The sequence below is a fragment of the Calypte anna genome, chromosome 2, assembly GCF_003957555.1.
Source record: "Calypte anna isolate BGI_N300 chromosome 2, bCalAnn1_v1.p, whole genome shotgun sequence".
NCBI lineage: Eukaryota > Metazoa > Chordata > Aves > Apodiformes > Trochilidae > Calypte > Calypte anna.
In genome coordinates, this window is record NC_044245.1 from 28,523,153 (window position 1) to 28,542,238 (window position 19,086).

Here is a 19,086-nt window from a genome sequence, read left to right on the forward strand (position 1 = left end):
TGAGATATTTCAGAGTGATGATTCTTAGAATGCAAGATACCACATTAATTAAGACTCCCAAAGCATCTTTGAAGAAGATTATTTGGAAAAGTCCTCAGTGCTATTAATACATGCACTGAATAGAGCTATTCATAGGTGCTATTACCTGTAGCACAAGAATTGAAGCCAATGGTCTTCAGAGGAGAAAGTACAGCCATTAACAATTCAAAGACTTCCTCATAATACCTTTTGCACACATTAATCTATTTCCTGCTATTAAAAAACAAAGAAAAAACCACAAACAAGGCAAAAATACTTACTAGATTATATTCTCCTGTGAAGATGGATTTGCAGCTCAAACCAGTCAGATGTCAAGAATAGAACTCTAAGCACAAATCCCTGGGGAACAGTCCCAAGCATCAGAGAATCCCAAACACGAAAAGATTCTGAGCAAAGGGCTCTTTGCATGGAATTACTGGAGAAAATTATACTTAATGTATCCCAATGTCCCCCAGTCATCACAGCAGCCAAGTCTAAGTAAAGCAGGCAAATTTGATCTGAGCTGATTTGATATGAAATTCATGCTTTCAGAGAATGTAACGTTACAATTTGCACCATAGTTGGGTGTGTGGGAAAGTTAGAATAGTGTGACCTTGAAGAGAAAAGGCTTAGGCTCTCCGTCATGGAAAGTCATATCCCTAAAGCAAAATTTGTTTGTTGCCCTAAACTTGTAATCTTAACTCTCTCAAATGGATTCTGAGGGGATTTGCCAAGTGCTTATCTAATTTCACCTCCGTTCAGCTACCAGTGCAACTGAACTGTCACGACAAAGGAAACCCAAGCACCTACAGCCACACCACAGTGTGTGGGGCTTGCAGAAACACCTCTCAAATTCATTTCACACTACACTGCTCTGAGCATCTAAAAGACACACAAGCAAATATGCACACACTAACCCCATTACAGCTCTCCCTAAAGCAGAGGTGAGAAGCCCTCCACTTGCAGCACAGCTTGAAAGCAAAACCAGAAAAACCCCAACCAAACAAATGAAAATGCAGCACCCCCACCTCAGCCCCAAACATCCAACACTCAAATTCAGTAGGGTATTAAAATGTCTTTGAAAATGGGTGAGTGTTCTTAGATAGAATCAATCTTTCTCTAAATTTACTGGGACCATCCTTCTTTTTTTTCAGTCAAATACGATGTTTTGGCCATAACTCATGTATATATATATATATATATATACTCCTCACTTTTCTTCCTTTTTTTTTTTTTGGTTACATTTTGCAGAAAGCTATTAGAGGCACTGGAAACAGACCATCATCTCTTCTTCCAAAAGAAGAATCTTACTGCAGGGGCCTCTCCAGTCCAACTGGTTGGGAATCCAATACACAACAGTCTTGCTCAAATCAGCTGCCAGATTTATTATTCTACCTGAAAACCCCAAACAAACGAAACAAAAAAAAAAAAGAAAACCCCAAACAAACAAAAAAAGTGGAATAAAAACACTTTAAATAAACCTCTTAGGTACATTTTTTAAAGGGTTAATCAGTTCAGTGAAAGACTTTTTATATCTTCTGCTGAGAGATTATGTAATGTTGGTCTGATTGCTTGTTTTGTTCAGTGAGTCACTACCGTATACAGATATATATATATATATTTCTTCTTAAATATTATACATTTGATGCACTTTTTCCTGCCTTCTTTTTTTCCTTTTTTGACTAACCCCCTTCCCAAATACCCACATCCTGCCACAGGCAAGAGGCGCTCCATGCTGACATTAAAGAACCAAAACCAATCCAAGGACTTTTCAAAGCATGTTTCATTTGAACCTTATTTCAATGAAAACCACATTTTTTTAAACAATCTTACTCAACCTTTTTCCTTTCTTGCTAATTCTGCAATTTTAGACTTCTGATTCTAGGTTGATCACCGAAAATTTAAGTGCCACTGAGACTTATGGATGACAGAAATATGTGACATGTTAAGGCATATATACACTTCCATAAAATATGTTCTCTTATGGATCCACGTAAATTAAGTACCTGACCAAATGTTTTTTATGCACCTGTGGTTTCTAGTGACCACTACTTCTTTACTTTAGATTAATTGCATATTAAAATATTCATAGCCTAACTAGCATTTTAACTGAGAGGATGGAAAATTACTCCACCACCTAGGATTGTCTTTGAAATCCATCCATTGTGATGAAAATTATTCTAGTTTATTTATGGTTATGTATTCACAGAAATCACAGAATATTAAGGGTTGGAAGGGACCAAGAGATCATTGAGTCCAACCCCCTGCCAGAGCAGGACCACCTAGTGTAGGTCACACAGGAACTTGTCCAGGTGGGTTTGAATGTCTTCAGAGAAGGAGACATTCATTTTCCTCCTGCTTCTTGGGAATACAGGAAAATTAGATGCTCCATGTAACACCTACTTAATTTTCACAGGGTAAAAAAATAAATCAAGATTTTACCCCCTCTCCTCTCTTGTCAAACTAGGAAAGATTTTTCAGAAAAGGTGCTAGTAAATACTTAAAACTTTTGTGGTTTTGTCTGGGATTTTTTTTTTCTTTTTTTTTTTTCCTTTTTTTTCTTTCATACAGAATAGCACGTGTGGCTTCTGTTCACGATTACCACTCACAAAAATAAAACAATTTGAAAAAAGTAACAACAACCAAAAAAAAAACCAAAACAAACCCTCAAAATTTAAATTGTCTTCCGAGCATATCTGATCACATTTACATTTAGTGTCCAAAACAAGTTGATTGGTAACATCAGTGCCAGCACTACAACGTCATACAGTGACTTCATGGTATTCTTTGACAGTTTTGTCTAAGTCTCTGTTCCACCAAAAATTACAAAAGGTTCTGCAGAGCTTTCCTTAGCAAGCTGAAGCTTACCAGTCATTTGTGGATGCGCGTAAAAGCTGCTTATAGCACAGCTATGGCGTAAGCTATTTTCTAAGCAATAAATGGTTCAAGTCATCTATTTTGTCCTGAAATGCTACCTGTAGTTACAGCATTGCTTATAAATGGTCATAGTAAATTCAGCATCAAAGAGAATATTACAGAAAAAGACAACAGCAGAAGCATTAGCATTATCTAGTATTTATATATGTTATCAACATAACACAGCAGTAAAAGGTTTAAATGCATATTAATGGGTACCGTGTCTAAAAATTACTAAAGTACCTATTTAGTGTATTGGATATTTTTCTCAAGGAGTGCTTGCTGTGTCTAAACAGCATAATTAGATATGTGACTTAGTACAGTTAATTCCTATTGATTAAATAACTTATTTATGTACCAAAGGAAATGGAAGGATACAAAATGTTTTCTCCCTCTTGATCATGATCCTGTATTTAATGCTGACATGACCATCAGAAAGCTTACCACATGTAATTACTACCCTCAAATGGATCCTGAAGGGTCCAAGCCATAGAAAGGGCCATATATGTTGAGCAACGTGGCACCAGATATGGCATATGGCTTGCAGTCTGAAGTCAGGGATTTTGCTTGGTCGCTATATTTACGGCCACTATGTCATGATTTATTTTTTTTTTTAGAGGACATACCAAAAAATATATTTTAAATTTCAGAAATTTAAACAAAAGGGAAAACTCTAAAGATACCTGGTTGTTTTCAGAGGCAAGGTGCATGGTCTGCCACTGCAAGCTTCTAATTTAAATGCTGTGGTATACACTTTGCTTCTCTTTCATAACTGCAGAAAGACAATCAAAATGGCAAGAAACAAATGCCCTAGGCATGCTGTGCCGATATCAGCATCAAGTGGTTATTTTGCACAACGAGAATTAACTGTACTACGGATACCCAGAGAAAATGTACAATATCTTATGCTGATATGAAACAGAACAGACATGATATAGCTTTTTTTGTACTTAAAACCTGTATGTTCCCTTCCCAAACTTAAGTAAAAAGCAAACCCACCCTTACCCTCCTGTTACACAGAATAATGTTTAGGTTCCAACCCTCTCCTTTCAAATAAAGTGCGCTGTCCATGGCAGACCATAGGAGTAATGCAACAGGAAAAGCCCCTTTTAGTGTACTATTTAAAAAACAAACTGAAGTCGATTCAGCTTTCCTCTGGGTCTTGTGAAAGAGGAGAAGCCGACGGGAGGGGAAAACATCCCCTTCACTGTCACTGTTGTTAATAGACATAGCCTTCGTTGTAGGGGTGGGTGTTGCAGCAGCCACCGTCCTGCATGTAGACCATGCTCTCATCAAAGTGGGACAGAGGCACCGTGTCCTCCTCATTGATGTGGCGCTCCATGTCAGTCTTCAGTAAGGGGCGTTGGTTGTCTGGAAAAGCCATGGAGAAAAGCGCTTCAGGGTCGCAAACAAACTTGTAGACGTATCTTTCTCCAGCCACCTGAGGACAGCAGAAGAGAGAAAAAAGGGCAGCGTAAGGCCTTGGGGTTTTGCAGCTCCAAGCTCAACAGTCTCGTGAAGAACTCACCTTAGTTACGCAATTAGTAACGTGGCAGCAGAACTGGTAAGGCAACGACCTAGCAAAGACAACAGGGATCTGCAGAAGCAGAATGCTCTTGATTTTGCCAGATGTGATATCCTGTTGGAAGGTGGACTAGGTATTCTACTTCTAAGTGTTTATTTGTGATTGTTTCCTATACTTAACTGCAAATGGAATTGCTCTGATTGGAAAATGTAAACAAACTGTCACTACAGTGGCAAAATAAAATTAGTAAGCCCAACACTCTGTGTGCGAAGTGGAAAAAAAAAGTCACATTGAACGATAGGGATCTGAATTTCACTTTACGCAGATTGATTCATACTGAAGTATAAAAGCACTTAGTTATAGTGCAGACTGATTGCACAGGGACGGCGCAAGCAAATACGTAGGCTAATGTGTACTTAGCAATTGCTCATGCAAAGCTGGGACATTTGGATTTGCTTATGGAGGGGCAATTTGTCCAAAGATCCTGTAAGTTTTCCCTTTTTCAGAAATAACACTAAATGTCTGTGTTTCATTTTCCTAAAATCTCAAGAACAATGCAATACAGTATTATTGTCTTATTCTTAAAAAAAAAAGACAACATAGTGCCTTCTCAAGCATATTAAAGAATTATGTTTAAGAATATGAACCATGTTGCAAATTCACAGTTTATTAAAATTATTTTCAACTAACGATCTTACTGTCTGCTTCTTGCAACTCCATATAGCACAGCATTGTCAATGAGTAAATGAAGGTGGCAAAAGCATTGCAAACTTAATTATATTCTGATGGGGTGTAAAATAGTTCACAGCATCTCCTTAAATTTTCAGCTTATTTACTTTACAAGTAAGGTAAAATTTTGGTGGAGGGTATATATAGAGTATAATTTTTTTCATCAAATTAATACCAGCAAGTTTGACAGACTGAAGGATGGATTCAGAAACTGGGTATTTGAATAACTCGTTATCATTGATTAACTTGAAAAAAAAAGGGGGGAGAAATGTGCATACCAAGCTTATAGTAAGGAAACCTGCTGTGAAACCACAACCACCATTAGTTTTTAACTACACTAACTGGCCAGATTCAGGGTGATCCCAGGGCAAACCTCAAACATTGCTGTCAGAAAGATAAGCATCCAAACTAGCTTTTAAAACGTGTGTTAAATACATTCCTGTAAATAATAAAGTAGTAGTTTAAGAGGTAGCAAGCAAGCTGTCAGAAGTACTTGTAAACTTCCCATATTAAATGGATTCGTGGGCTGGGCAGCATTATCAGTCTTATCAGTGGCATTCCTATAGCCACATTTTCACCTAGTTTTACTCTCTTAACTACTTACTCTTGCCTTTGTGCTGCCTTTGAACTGTGCTGATACCACTGCCTGAGCAGCTGAGCTGTAACCTGCAATGAGGAAACTCCTCTGCCTGAAGCAGTACCCAGCAGAACCAAGGGATCTGATTCGCCCCAAGTGGGCCCAGCCTCCAGTCTTCGGTTCTGGGACACACACAAATGGGTGAGACTCTGAGCTACTGAAGCACCATAACCCATTACTAGCCCAGACTGGTGTCCCAGTTGACTACTGGACAGTGAAAAAGGAGAGCACTACAAAAATCCCACAGTCAAGGAAAAAGAACTTGTAACAGGCAACTCCAAACCACGACTTCACAAAGCCTACTGGAAAAGTTGGCCTGTAACTTGAGCCAAGAATATTGTTTCCATTCATGGACTTGGAAACTGGCAAGTTAAAACATGTTAGTCATCGTAGGTCACAAAACTAATGTAAAAAGATACAGAACAAGTTTTACAGCACAAGGTGTTCATTATTATCTTTGATCACACCTGCCAGTTTTGTAGATGCAGCAGACAGGTTTCCCCTATTGATTTCCCAGTGAATCTACAGAGTACTACATATCAAGATTTTAAAAGATACATGTAAATCAGTAATCAGCATAGTAGAAGGATGGGTTGAATACTGTCAGCAAGACCAGACTGTTATACATAAATTATTGTTAAATATTTCTCATAATTCAGCCTATTATAAAATATTAAATTCCACTTAAAAATGGTATTATTACAACACTATTGGTAAAATATTAAAGTATTTGGTATGCTAATAGGTATCATTTTTCTCCTCTATCTAGAACTCACCAAAGTACCCAAGTGCTGGCCAGCTAATTTAGATCTGCAAAACATTATTCATACCACACTCTACTGTTTGCCTTTCCCAGGTGCCAGGAAGCTCTTTTGAATATTTTTGAATGTTAACTCTTTCCCTATAATCATGACGTGCATTATGTGAACTAAAACCACAGACATTTTTTACATAGGAAAAAAATCCTGGTGCATATACTGGACCTGGTAGGTGAAAAAGCTTAGTGTTTGCCTAAATAGATGAAAAGCATAACTAAACAATGCACTTACAAGTACTCCTCATAAACTGACTTATGGATCAACACACAAAACAAAGTGAATTTAATGCAAAATCAGCTACTCACCTTTTGCATTATTCCCTTTTCGTAATAATAGCGAAGTGATCGGCTAAGTTTATCATAGTTCATAGCTGGCCTATTTTTCTGAATCCCCCAGCGACGTGCCACCTGCCACAAAAATGGATTAGCATTGATTTGTTAAATGCATTTAACAAGCAGATCTCATAATCAGATACTTTATTTGAGGATAGAGGAGGGGGAATCCTGCAGGCAGAATACATAAACACAAGATAAAAGGTTGGCATGACCTGAATTTCTCATGTACTACAATGATTTTTAATTGGACACTGAGTAAGCCATTAAACTTAAAGCAGACTTATTTGTTGTGGAGGAGTTGGAAGTGGGGCTTTTTGTTTGTTATAATGAAGAAAACCAAAGAAAAAGTAAAGAGATGGCAGACAAAAACATTTATGGAGTTTCACCAGAGAACTTTCATGCCAGGTAAAAACTTTTTTTAGTTTGATACTGTGGATAACTGTACTATTTCTGTGTTCTCCTTGCTGTCAGAACACTAAACACACATGCATACACACTTAGTTCATGAACTAATACAGACTGCACTTGGCATGACAGCGATGTTGAGATTATGAGGAGATACAAGTCAAAAGCCAACTCCCAGTATTAAAAAATATTTTAGCAAAGAAAATGGTTTATCAGAGAAGGCAGGATAATAGCTTGGAAGAACTATATGGTAGTATGAAGGATGAGACAGAAATTTCATAGTTGCTGCTGTGTGATTTCCCTTAAAAATAATAATAAAGAGCAAGTAACTCATGAAGCCTTTCTGTAGAGAATAATACACCCTCTACTCTGACTTATGATTCCTACTTGCCTTTACACTTCCTGTCTTATTGTCAAAGGTAGTTCTGGACAAAGAGACTTTTTGTTTAAAGAGCTTAACTGCTTATTCCCCCACCTGAAATTATAATTGGCTGTTGGTGACATTTCAATTACTGGCTGTACAAATGAATATCATGTCACCAGAGGCAAAAAAAGTCAGAGCTGATGAACTCTTCAAAGTACTTGTTTCTGATGTGCATATGCATCCAGTTCTAGAAAAAGAAGCCAGTAGCCAAGCAGCTTCTCTGCACACTGCTGTACATAATTTCCCCATGGGTTTCTGGAGCCTTTTGATGCAACCCATAGAGGACATGCAGCACTGAGAATTGAAGGGGTCTGACTAAATAACAACAGCAAAAAACCAACCAAAAACTTCAATCGTCATCTCAACAATAATTTTCAATTTTTTTTTTTAAAGCATTACTTCCTTCCAGTGGTGCAGCTTTTCAGGCTTATGGAAATTACCACGGCTTTGCTAACTTCAGCTATGCTGTAGATGTATTGAAACACACCTCCAAATCATGCCATTATTCCAGCTGCAGATCTGGCCCAGATGTGTAATTTTGATTTGCCTATTAATCTTTATAACAAATGCCTACATGAATCGTTGTTTATTCTTGTCAAGTCTTTTCTGCATTAATCAGAGTCCTAAAAGTCCCCAACATAATATGCTTGCATAATAAGTAAATACACAGCAAAGGTAACTACAACAAAGTAATGGCTGAGAATATACTAATGGTCTGGTAAGCATTCCTAAATAAACAAGCAGAGGTCCAGAAATAGTCTTGGTAAGTCAGTCTTCTTGTCCCTGAACTGCACAGCACTTACAAAAATTTACTTTGTGAAGGGATTTAGGCTTCCAGCCTCCCATCCCACCTTCCTGCTGAAGGTTGCTGCCCCTGTGACAAGCCAGCAGAAATAGACCTATGCCCAATTCTTAGCCTCCACAGTTCACAGTTACCTACTTTCTGAATCAACTATGGTGCTCAAGGAGCCTGTACATATTCATTCTTGTTGTCACCCTTTCTACAGGGGCATAAACCTCCAGAAAGGTGTGGGATAGAAAGGTCACTTTACTGACATCCTAACCTGCCACAGCTGAACCAACAAGCTCTTTGACTTCCATTCAATTTACATTTGGCAACCAACAGAAGTGTGCAACTTCCCCATTCTTATTTTAATCAACAGTTTCTCTCAGATCCATGACATTCATATGCAACTTAGGATCCTTTGTATCCTCAAGAGCACACAGGAGTGAGACAAGTTTCAAAGAGCTTGCCACCTCCAGATCTGGGAGGTAGTGATGCTCAAAAGCAGAAAGCAAGTGCTACAAATTCAGAGAAGCAGATGATCTGGTTAACCTAAATCAGAATATCCAGTTAGTCAGAGAATTACACAATAAGAAAATCTTAGGATTTTGTTTCGCTACTTTACCCTACCTTAGCTAACTGAGTCTATAAAGATTTTGCACCATCTGCTGAGAACTATTTTTCAATAAATCTCTTTATCTTGAAAAACTTAGCTTAAGTTGACATACTTTAAAGAGAAGAAAACACTAAGAGGGTAAAAAACATTGGGACTGGGGCAGGGGGAAAGATTGGATACCTTAATCACCAAATCAAACAAAAGCCTTTCTGAAGATTCTACTCAGTTCTGGGCATAGCCTGGTAAGGCTGCAGACTTGCCAGCAAAGTTTCATTCTCAGATTGACTAAGATGGTTCTGTGGTCAAATCCTCAAAAACACAATGCTCAGATCTGCCACGGTGACTATCAGCTAGTGGGGGATGTGGAAGATGCTTGAACAAACCAGCACGTGTGCCAGCACGTGGGTTATGGCAGCAACCTGCCCCTCAGCCAGACCATGTCAGGGAGGAAAGGGACATCAGTCCTGTCACCATTCCCAACTACTCTATCATTCCTTTAGGGCTGTTGGCAGACCACAGAACTTAAATGCAAGAAAGCTTTCAGAGTGCTTATGACAGCAGATGGATGGCAAACAGCAGAAATAGCTGGTGGAATGCAGAAGCAGCTTTACACAGCTGAACTTTCCTACTCAGCTCTAACTGAGAGGACTGTGATGGAAAATTTTCTGCTGGCTCCTCTATAATTCAACTCCGTCCAGGAGGCAAAAAAGTTCACTGTAATGATACTGCTTTTTGAAAACCCTAATCAAGTCATTCACATTGCTATTACAATAAAAATAATGCATATTAGATTTTCCAGCAATTTTTATAATTGTTTAGAACACAGGAGAGAATTTTTAATGTTATCTAGTTTACACAATAAAATGTTCAATTTATTCCTATTTGTCACACAAGTGAACTAAGTCATGCTTCATCAGATGTTCACAAATACAAGTAATATTATCTACCCTATGAGTCCTTCCAAGATCTGTGCATGTGCATGAATGTTTGCAAACCTAGGATCTTAGTGTACACTAAACAATCTAACAATACAGATAAGCAGGAAGACTCTGAAGATGACTCTAGAAAGAGCAGGGTTTATAGAATTTTGATGAGATTTTATTGCCTAACAAGCTTAACCTCTTCATTTGCCATCAGACTTAGGATCTTTACAGCCTAAAACTTTCAAGTTCCCACATCTTCACATTGAAGAATATTTAGTGTTGGAAGACTATTCAGGCTCAGGTTTTCAAAGGATTTTGGAACACAGCTTTATCCAAGAAGATCCACAGCTCTATCCCCAGTTTTCAAAAATCTGGGCCCCACAATTAATGCTGAGTATTTTGTAAGTTAGTACTTGAATTTTTTTATTATTTTGTGTCACTAGGAAATTAGGTCTATGCTTAATCACTACCCTAACTTAAGCATGTCCCCTTGCCAATCCTTTCTGTCACCCTTCTAAAGAGCTACTGCAGCCAAATACTGAAGGAAAAAGAGGTCTGTGTCCAAAGGAGCTCTATTAAGTTTGCAGGATGGGGCAGTAGGAGTTTGGGCACACTAACACACCTCCTCTGGCTCGATCAGCTTGAATTCCATGCCTCGGCCAGTCCATGCTATGAAATGAGAGTTTGATGGGTCATCAAGAAGAGCTACCAAGAACTGCCACAGCTGAAGTGAGCCTCGACGTTGGTATGTGGGTCCCTCGCGGTACATGCCTGGCTCCTGTTTGACGTCACCTGCACAGAAGAGCAACAACATTAAAATGAGGAATGCACAATAAGTACCAGCCCTCGGTGTGTCTGATAAACTGGCAAAGCAATCTCTATGGTTAATAAAACAGAGATAAATATTTCTTACTACCTAGCCATCCACAAATGCAACATTCATCTGCCTGCTGTTAATTGTAAACACCTTTACAATAACATATTAATATACTACAAAGTGCCTAAATTCAGTCATGATTTACAGAAGTCTCCCTAAGCCTATCCCCATTTATTTCTGAGAGATGCAAATCTCACTTGCAAACCATTTTGCAATATTTTCTATCTGAAAGAGCATGAACTATTTTTGTAAGCAACTGTGATGTGTGAAGTACTGTGTTCCTATACTATACTTTGCACAAACCCTAGTTTTGGAAATGCAATATATGCTTCATTAAGCTGCAAAACCCTATTGAGCCAAACTTCTTTTGCATGCAAATGCTTCTAAGGAAAATTTGACAAAGTATTTGACTTGGACTTAAACAGCATGTGCTTTATGTATAGGTATGCAAATCCTGCAGATACGCGAGTTCCTCTGTGGCATACTGGAATTGCATATAAGCACATATTACTTTTACTCATATCTACATATTAGATTAGCATTCCCCAGGAAAAGCAACAAGGTAGCTTTTTCTAAAATTTCAAATCCAGAGGAAGCTTTTAACAAAACACCAATAATATTTGGCTGGTTAGCTGTTTCACAAACTCACAAGGAAAGACCATTCAGCTACATCCATACTTTGTTTCCACTGTTTTAAAATCATAATACTTCTAAATAACTCATGCAAACAACAACAATTGAAAGGACTGATGCTGAAGCTAAGAATACTTTTTGCTGCACACAATGAGAGCAATCTTTGATAAAGATTAATCTGCTAAAGATTAATTTATCTGTGATAAAGATAAATCTGCTAAAACTCATTTCAACTACCAGAACAGCAATACTCCCCAGTAAGTATTGTGACCTGCTTAATACAGCCAGGACTTTATATTCAACCACAACATTAGGATGCTCTGATGGCCATTACAGAACAGCTTTGTGTAGTGAAAGTAAAAATAATAATATTAAAAATGGAGCACTTCCTTCTGTAATCAGGAAAGAAAATTGAGTCAATAGCTGTGGAAAACAAATAAATCAACACAAAGCTTTTTGGTTTATGTGAGGTTCAAGTTCCAGTCCTGAAAGGCTGTCTTATTCAAGGACAGGATTTTTCTTTTAATGTTAGCTGAGCTATGCACAAACAGCAAGTGCAGTATCACAGAGGATCAGATTCTCTGCCTGTGCCGATCTTTGATTTCAAGCAAAGCAGCTGAGAATCTACTTCTGAAACATCAAGACCAGCCCTCAGTTTATCCCATTTTTGCTTTACTGGACAAAACACTATGACACATCTGCTATTTTTTTCCTCAAAAGTCATAATGCTACAAGTATAAACCACCTATTTGGATCACAACATCCATCTTCTAGAGTACAAGGTGTTCTCTCAATGGACAGTCATAGAAGCTAGCAGCAGACAGCTTGCTTTGCAAGCATACAAATACTTCCAAACATTTACTTCTTTTGCTTTATTTGTATTACTTTTCCATTTTTATTCCCTTTCCTGTACAAAATCCAAACAAACAAAAAGGATTTAAGAGAAAAACAGACAACCACTACTCCTGAAGGGTTTTAATTTCTGGTAGTCTGATCACAGTCCCATAAGTGTGAATATGAATTTGCTGTTGGTACTGGAAACAGATCAAGACCACCAGCAAGAAAAAACCTAACATGATGTGCATTAAGAAGGAGAAAAAAGAAAAAAAGAAAGAAAAAAAAATGCGTTCAAAAGCCAGGGCATAAAGTAGACTCTAAAAATCACTCTTTCAGTGAATGTGTCAATCCAGTGACAATGCAATATTGGATTGCCTAATCTTCCGTTACATCTAATATTTCTTTAATCTTTATTTCTTGCTGCTCCTCTTTCATTTTAGCGTCTCCCATTCTTCAGCAAACACCACAAATGCTGCGAGACACAGAAGTTTTGCAATCTATACAAGTAATTCTCAGGGGAAGACAAACAAAACAAAGAAGAAAAACCCCAAGAGTTCTCCAGCTGTACTTCTTAACATGGTTGGAGAGCTGTTCACAAGTTTATCAGAAAGTATCTAACGTTTCCTGCTAAAATAAATAAAGCTGGACATACATACACTAACACAAAGAAGACATTCTAGTAAATTTAAGTAATTAGTCTCCAAATTACTTCCCAAAGTTGCAGACTAACAGAGTCACCGACAAGAAATACTGAGTCCATCAACCTTGTCCATAATGAAATAAATCTGAAATCAACTGAATTACATCAGGAAACTGATTTTACATCAGAGTAACTGAGGATAATTTGGACGATTTATTTTAATTGACCTCAGAAGCCCTCTTTAAAAAGAAAACAAACTGTTGTAATGGGCAACATTGTGAAAAGATCATTGATTAGTTATCAATCCTGCTGAAAAATAAACTACCAGTACAACGTGCAAACACACTGAACACAAGCACAAAAATGCCCCCTATACGCTCACTCCCTGCTTGCTATTCATCACTTCACAGACAACACAAGAGACTTAATCCTCTGTAACACCAAAGCTGCTTCTTCCTCCACCATTTTGTTAATTATAAGAACAGTCTTCATTAAATCTCAAACAACAAGCAGTATGTGATCATCCGTGCAATGGAAATCCTCCTATTACTTTCTCAACAGTACAGGAACTGAGCTCTTCTGCCACAGCTCTGGATACAGAGTCTTTCTCTGGCAAAAGTCAAATGAGACCCTATTGAAAAGGACACTTTGGTTTCAAGAGACAAAGGTCAGCTTCGGTTGGATGCACGGCAAATGATGTGTTAAGGAATCCTAAATTGGAACGTTACTGAGGTTTTTTGATCAGCAACAGAGAAAAAGTCCCTCAGCTCTTCCTTTTTTCATCTCCCCACACAGGAAAAAGAGAGAGAGATGTGTCATACATACCGTCAAATTTCTCTGGAACAACACAAGTGTCATCATAAAACTGCCTAGGTCCCTTTTCATACATACAGCCTGTAAGTTAAAAAGAGAGAGGTGTTTATATAAAAGATGCATGGAGAAAGAAGAGATCATAGGCTTAATGCCAGAGGGAACACTAAGTCATAGAGGAATCAGATTAATATCCCACATCCTTTACACACAGCCCAATCGCAACATTTTGGCCTCAGTACAGGGGTGTTTAATTAATGTGTGCATTCCCAGAAGACTGTTAATCTCCACCTGCAAAAATGAAAAAGCACCCATTTTTCCCTATGATTTATTCCAAAATGTTTGTCTCATTTCCTGTTTGAACTAGCATGGCTTTGACTTTTAACCATTTGTTCCTAGAGTCTTCTCCCTAGGCAGGTAGGTTCCTCACACTCACAGAAGTCAACCCTCAATTAAGATTATTCTATAAAATTTAATTTTTGTTGCTAAAAGACACTCTCTTCAATCCATCATTCCATTTAGCACTCCCTTCTGTACATGCTCCTTTTCAGTATTATTTTAATGTTTTTCTTAACCAGAACTGTATCGCATGCCCCTCTTGGCCTTACCAAGTGCTACTTAGTGAGACAAAACATCTCCTCCTCTCCTGCCTCCCTCTGGCCCTCCTTTTGACTGTGCAAATATTACAGAACACCTTTTTGCCATATGGTTGCAATGTTTAGCTGGGCTGGTTTCCCACTGAAGCCTAGGAGGAGGCCCATCTCAAAATCATTTTTTCCAACATACTGTTTCCTGGTTCCATAGGCCTGGTCTACATTCAGCATATTAAAAAAACATTTTGTTTAATGTGCCCAGATTACCAAACAACTCAAACTACTTTGTGTGACTGCCCTGTCCTGCCTGTTATTTACCACTCTGCCAATCTTTGTGCCATGAAGTTATCTATTAACTTTGTTCCATATCTTTACAGAAAAAGTTGAATAGCAACACTCCTGATATCAATTCCTACAGAACTATAATAGGAACAATCCATTCAGAGATGACTGCCCAGTGACAGCCACTTTTAGATCTGTCAGCTGGCCAGGTCTTAATGTATTTAATGTGTACTTTATCGATACTGCTTTGTGCTAACTTCTTAATCAGAATGTAACACAGTGGCAAAGTGAATGCCATAAAAAGTGTAACTATCCAATACAAGTATCTTTATCAATCAAACTTTTAATCTCAGCAAAGAGCAGAATCAAATTTGACATGACCTTTATTCCATAAAATCATGTTGACTGATTTCCAAATACAGAAAACAAATATTTATCACATATCATTGCTTTTTCCACATCATTCATAAAAATTTTAACACCTCCAAAATACTTACAAGTGCATAACACGGCTAAGATTGTTTTACCCCTTTCTGTACTGTGATTAAAACTCAAACCTGTTGACCTTAACCCCGCAGCTTGTGGACTTTTCCATGATGTCTTTCATCTCCTTATATCTAGCTTCTTTATTTCATATAATTTCATATACCAAGACTGTTACATTTCCATCTCCTATTTCACCCTCCTTGTTAAACACTACATTTTATTTCTATTTTCTGCCTTTATTCGACTCCAGAAGTACTTAGGCTTTTAGCCAGATTTGTTATCTTTCCAGTCGTGTCTTTCCACTAGTAAATTAACTCTTACTATAAGACTTGGATTCATACATCTGTCTGAATTCTCATGAATCTCAAAACCAATTTACCTCATGTTTGTGAAATTTGACTCCTGGAAGAACAAACCAAATAAATACTAAACAAAAAAAAACCCCATATAGTAACAAGAAAGATACACCAAAGCAGGACAGTAGTGGACACAATCTCTTTCAGTGTTTTTTGTTTGTTTGTTTTTTTGATTTTTTAAATTTATGTAGGCCTTATTTATAATAAAGTCCTTTTGCCCAGCATCATTAATTTTGACCATGATCTAAGCTCTGCCCTACCAAGTCACTAGGAGTTTTGGTAGGTATCAGATGGTTGTGCTATTTGGGCCTAAGCAGCACCAAACCATTACAGAAATCATAACAGAATGAAAAAGACAAACACTTCAAACACCTTCACTGAATTTGAAGTATAAAATAGATTCCTTAACAACTAACCCTGTCACATCAAGAGTCTGGAAAACATCACTTGAGTAGGATGGACAAAATGTACACATTTTTAAGCGTCTCTCCCTTTCGACTGCCAGAAGTCTTGAAAAGCACAATGAGTAAAGTCCTAATAAAGCTGCTCCTATCCTGATCACCCTGTGGCATTAATAGAAGCTAAAAAAAACCTAGTGCATCAGAAACTCAAGATTGAGAAGGGAGGAAAGATGACGTGAATCTCCCCAGCAGCAGAATTAAACCAGTGAACCCCAAATCCCTCCAAGGCTTTTTAATTTTTTTACAGCTCTCTCGTACAAAAGCAACACATAACATATAACTTAACTTCTGTTCTGTTTGGGTGAGCCAGGAAGCCTTCTTGCCTCATGTAAATGGAATGGCAGCTAGGCACTTCTGAAAGAAAAGACGGCAATGCTAGTCAAAAGACTGTCTGGAATTAAAGGCGTGCAGGTTATCAGCTAGACAGGCTGCAAGCAGATCAACAACAAAAAGGATGCAAGTTACAGTGACAGGGAACCTGTCATCACACAGTTAGCATTTCAGAGCAGCAGGCACAAGGCACAGCAAAGGAGAAAACCATGTGAGGATCATAGATCCTATCTAACATAGGCTTTTGAACTCAAACCCTTACAGGTAATCAGCTTTGCTGAAAGCTGATTCCCACGAGAATTACAATTCAGACCAATCACAGACCAAACAATCCACACAAAACAGTACAAATATTTTAAACCTCATGCTTGTATGTCTTACTTTAAAAATGTTAGGTCGAATTGGTTACAATTACACAGAAAAGCCTGTCAATCACACTTGAGGCTTATAAACTCTACATCAAATAAAAGGAATATCAGAGTGATTTTAGGGTAGGATATTGCTTTTAGACTCTGGTAAAGGATTTGAAGAGTTAATGGTATTTTCTGTGATTGCTAAACATTTAATCTTGGAATTCGGATGCAACAATTTCACCCTCTACTTGTATATCTTTAAACAACAAAGAACGGGATACCTAAAAAAAATACAATACTTAGTGCACACACTGCATACATAAAGACATTTATTTGCCATCCCCACCTCTACTCAAGTCTGTAAGAATGAGAAAAACCAAACAGAACTAATGAGAATGGTATTTTTTTAAATGTCTTATTTTTCCCCCCTGTCTCGCACTGACCCCAAGTAGCCATATTCTGTGCACAGGGCGTTGCAAACAGAAATACAGCATAAATGTTTGCTATTCTAGACCATGTTTAACTCACTTCTTGGATATCAAAAGTCTTGCCTAACAAGTCTATTTGGTCTTGTGATAAACTCCTACCCCTAAGCTATGCAATCTGTTACCAGCTTGTAGCTTGTAACTCTTTAAGAGATGCAAACAGAGGTCGAAAGAGCAGACATTATTTTTCCAACACTGCCTACAGACTCTTTCAGACCGTGATTCCAAATTTCACTGTTCACTGACTAGTGATGAGTATCAAAGATCTGGCAGGATAAGAAAATAAGGTTTTACACTGACTTCACAAAACAAGTGAAACACAGGGCAGTAATAATAAGTTTCCTCTAACGGCTCACAGTCTCTCTCACACATCTGTGCCAAACTCTTCATTACTTTCTCTCTCAATGAAACGCTCAGTGCCTGCCTGCTCAGGCCTCGAGAATCTCTGAAGTCTCAGGCAGCTGTTCTGAGCAACCACAGGAATTAGTGACTCAGTGATCACCCGAGTCAAGTAGAACTCTGTAGAATAGAAGTCAAGGCTACAAGCAGTGGTTCACCTGAAAGGAATCATTCATGTTACCAAGTAGATTGAGTTTTAAGGAGAATGGAAAAATCTACGTCTAAAAAAAAAAAAAAAAAAAAAAGAGGAAGTTGAAGAACTGAAACAGATGCTATTTTCTATTTTAGGTAAAAATTCACTGGTGTTGGCAGCAAAACCCTTTTTGACTCATGAACTCCACTCCTGCAAAGTAATACAGCAGAGTATACAGAATAAAAAATTATGCACACATCCAAGAAGTTGTGTGCTTAGCCAGTTTGGGGTTTCATCTCCCATGCTCCTAAGTCATTTATAATTAACATCTGGAGTCTTTTTTAAGGCAAGCATTGTTTGTACCAACATTACTTCATCTTCTGGTTAGCTTGTGCTTAAACAGTCCACAGAGGACCAAAAAAATACAGCAAGGAAGAGTTTATTTCTCGTAAAGTAACTAGAGTCTTGTTATCCTAAAGTGCTATCAGTTAATTTATGACTATCAGAGTGGGTCAGACTCTAATCAAATTGTAGAAACATTTCCAAAGTGATTATTCAATCAAATGACTAACACGGTTAATTAGGAGCCATAAACATTGCTCTGAAGTTCATCAAAGTAATGACTTGCCCAGAAAAATTACTGCTAATTAAATTGCCTGCTGCTTTCATTTCTACCTTATCTAATAAAAAGTCCAACCAATGAAATTTAGCATTGCAGTTTTAAATTGTACTAAATGCTTGACTAAGACCCAGAAGTATTTTTACTAGCTAAGCAGAGCTACTTCAAAAGAAAACATTTCAGTGAAGAAATTACAGAGCAATTATATGTTTTCTTCTCCTTAAAGCATTGTTTGAAGACAACAAATAAGACAGAATTAAGCATAAAATACTTTCAGAGCAGGATCCAAGTGTTTGAGGTGACTGATTCTATCACCTTTTAGCAGTTTTCAGTCTTTGATGAAAAATGTGCATGGATTTAGGACTGATAGCAAGGTATTTCAGACTTCTGATGAATTCACATTGTAAAGTTATATCATCTCAAGAATAAGAAAGTCCTGTCATCTCAAAACAATGAATACGGTCTTAGGTTAGTTCAAAACCATATTTTTCAAGTTGTTATTTTAAAACTACATATAATCTAAACACTGCAGAAATGTCTTCCTACCTGGGAATATCATGGGATAAATACTGGAAATAAGCTGTGCTTTGCCTTAATCAAACTGTATCAAGAAAGAAAAAGCCCAAACAGGCTTCCTCAAGACAAGAAAAATCTGCTACTGA

At 37.7% G+C, this 19,086-nt stretch overlaps 1 protein-coding gene across 3 annotated transcripts in view; it reads right to left on the reverse strand.

The window, feature by feature from the left end:
• Positions 1 to 1,783: 1,783 nt before the first annotated feature.
• ETV1 (ETS variant transcription factor 1) overlaps positions 1,784 to 19,086 on the reverse strand; it is a 67,320-nt gene continuing 50,017 nt past the window's right edge. For all 3 annotated transcript variants that reach the window (XM_030445861.1, XM_030445860.1, XM_030445859.1), the window contains exons 9-13: positions 16,391 to 16,459; positions 13,943 to 14,011; positions 10,753 to 10,922; positions 6,949 to 7,050; positions 1,784 to 4,375 (exon numbers count right to left, since the gene is read on the reverse strand). In XM_030445861.1, the coding sequence (XP_030301721.1) occupies positions 4,154 to 4,375; positions 6,949 to 7,050; positions 10,753 to 10,922; positions 13,943 to 14,011; positions 16,391 to 16,459 (632 nt within the window). In that variant the 3' untranslated portion in view covers positions 1,784 to 4,153. The remainder of the gene's footprint in view (positions 4,376 to 6,948; positions 7,051 to 10,752; positions 10,923 to 13,942; positions 14,012 to 16,390; positions 16,460 to 19,086) is intronic.